The sequence below is a fragment of the Verticillium alfalfae genome, genomic scaffold (assembly GCF_000150825.1).
Source record: "Verticillium alfalfae VaMs.102 supercont1.15 genomic scaffold, whole genome shotgun sequence".
Lineage (NCBI taxonomy): Eukaryota > Fungi > Ascomycota > Sordariomycetes > Glomerellales > Plectosphaerellaceae > Verticillium > Verticillium alfalfae.
Genome location: NW_003315024.1, coordinates 285779 through 288063, shown reverse-complemented (window position 1 = coordinate 288063; position 2285 = coordinate 285779). Strand labels below are relative to the sequence as shown.

General features: G+C 57.5%; 2 protein-coding genes across 2 annotated transcripts in view; both read left to right on the top strand.

Annotated features, from left to right (window-relative positions):
• Window positions 1–43: 43 nt before the first annotated feature.
• VDBG_09408 (conserved hypothetical protein) lies at window positions 44–902 on the top strand (the record flags this gene model as incomplete). Its single annotated transcript, XM_003000167.1, has 2 exons — window positions 44–169; window positions 225–902. 2 exons carry the CDS (start codon window positions 44–46, stop codon window positions 900–902), a joined length of 804 nt encoding a protein of 267 aa, XP_003000213.1.
• Window positions 903–2232: 1330 nt separating this feature from the next.
• The window catches only part of VDBG_09407 (heat shock protein), a gene marked incomplete at both ends in the record, with an annotated part of 2806 nt that continues 2753 nt past the window's right edge, over window positions 2233–2285 (top strand). Inside the window, one exon of the mRNA XM_003000166.1 lies at window positions 2233–2285. This exon is cut by the window's right edge and continues 643 nt beyond it.

Here is a 2285-nt window from a genome sequence, read left to right as displayed (position 1 = left end):
TCGCTCCAGCACCGCGGAGCGTAACATGCGATGAGCTCCTTCCATGTCCTCGGCTTGCGCCAGGTCCTTCCTCGTCAGTCTCGATGCGGCGTGCCATTGCACGTGCCTCAACATGCTCATCATGCTCGGTACCCCAACGAGTAAACCCGCCGTGATGCTTGCATACCCAGTATGTTGTTCACTCTGAGAGACGACTCAGCCCTTCGATTCTAACAGCCTCGCAGCGTCCCGCCCCTTCAGTGCCTCCGCCCGTCGACGCTCGACATGGCATACCCTGCCCCCCCCAACCGCCCTCCTACCACCCCGCCTCCTCCTCGACGACGGACCTTGCGCTCTCCGAACAGCTTCGCGGACTCATGCGCCTCCTCCCGCATTCTGTCGTCGTCTGCACAGCGACGAATCCCGCCGACAACATACCGCGCGCCATGACCATGTCTTCCCTCACCTCATTAACACTACACCCCACGCCCCTCGTCACCTTCAACGTCGCGACACCGAGTCGGACGCTGACCGCCGTCAAGGGCGCGCGGCGCTTCAATATACACGTCCTGCGCGGCGGCACCGACGGCGCGGCCGTCGCAGACTGGTTCACGCAAGGAAACGCCGAGGGCCAGCACGTGTTCTCCGGCCTCGGACGCGAAGGACCCCCCGTCACAGCCGACATGCGAGGCGAGGCACCCATACTCAGGGGCGAAGGCGTGCTCTATATTTTGCGGTGTCGGGTGCTCGACGATGCGCCTGCGCAGGGGCTCGTGAGGGTGAGGGACCACGTCATTGTCGTGGGGGAGGTTGTCGAGATTATCAAGGGGGAGGAGGACGGGGAGGATGAGTTTGGGCTCGTGTACGCTGATCGGCGGTACCGCTGTGTTGGCGATGGGATCGTCAAGGGGGGGAGTGAGTAGCCCTGTTGGGCCCGGGGCGTGTACAGGGGCTCGGTTGTTCGTGGTAGATGGTTGTGAAATCGGCTCATAGAATGTACAACACAATGTATAATGAGGATCGCCTTGACTGGCAGGAGAGGCGCAACAATGATGGTCCCGCTGTCTCTGCAAGGTTTGGCTTTGCGTCAGGTTATTTTTTCCCAAGCTCATGGTGTACCTGTATTCACGTCTAGTCGAATAATTTGTCCTCGTTCAGCGGCTTCTACCGCTCTGCCAGAGACCCTAGCAAGAAACATGTCATAGAACTAACAGGCGAACAATATCAAGGTTATGTGTTTGATCCGGAGTAGAAGAGCGTAGTGCATAAATCGACTTGCAGGTCGGAGGGACGAACAACTTGACTCTCATTCCACGTTCTACTACTTTCGTTTGTGGTCTGTCTGCATGTGGCACACGCGCAACATGCCACCAAAAACATGACCTTGGTCTGAAGTAGTCAATACAGTACACAACAAACTGTCCTCGCTCTACAGCCATAAGCCCAGCATGTGTCACAGCATTCCCCAGCCGCAACGGCATGAACTATCAACGAGTCACGCCCGGGTCAGGTAGCAGTTTTGTCAACTCAAGTCATGGCAGGCAAATGCCCCATCAGCTTGATTGCATCGGTGATTGGGAGACGACGTAGGCATCGATATCCTCTGGCACAGTGTAGATCGCCGTGGCAGATGCTCAACGCGGGGGCCCGCAGTGCTTGGGCCAGTGCCTGGACCAGCGCCTAGACCGCCTGAGAGCCTCACCGACTGGCCATTGTTGCTTGGACCAGATGCCCTGGAATCCGGGGTCCAGGCACTGCCCCTCAGCCTCGTGGAGGTCGGCCCTTGCGATAAGAGGTCTTATCGGACGGTGGAAGTGACATTCTGGAGGCGTCGCGGTGACTCAAGGACGACTGCCAGAGCTACCTGGAATCCACGAGAGCTTCCCAGGCCATGACCCCGCCATGGGTGAATTGATGCTGCTGCAGCCATGGGAAATCCACAATAAAGAACTGCATCGAAGAGCACAAGGCCAGACAAGGCAAGGGATCAGAAGGAGGCAACTACTAGACCGTCTCTTTTTTCGTCCGTGTTCCCACAACGCCCGCACATCTCAGCCAATCACCATGCACCATTCGTTGCCGTGGTGGCAGGGCAAGCGAATCAGAGAAGCGTCTGGAAGGTGGAAGGTGCGAGAAGGATAGAATCGCATAGAATTCTCCAGGCGCCGCAGGGGCTCCTCTAGCTTGGGCTTCAGGTCTTCTTTTTTACGACCGACTGCCGCAGCTGCTTTTCTACTTCTCTCCCCTCCTCTCAACACAAATTTCTAACTCTCCTCCCACATATCACTCTCCATCCCATCGCATCA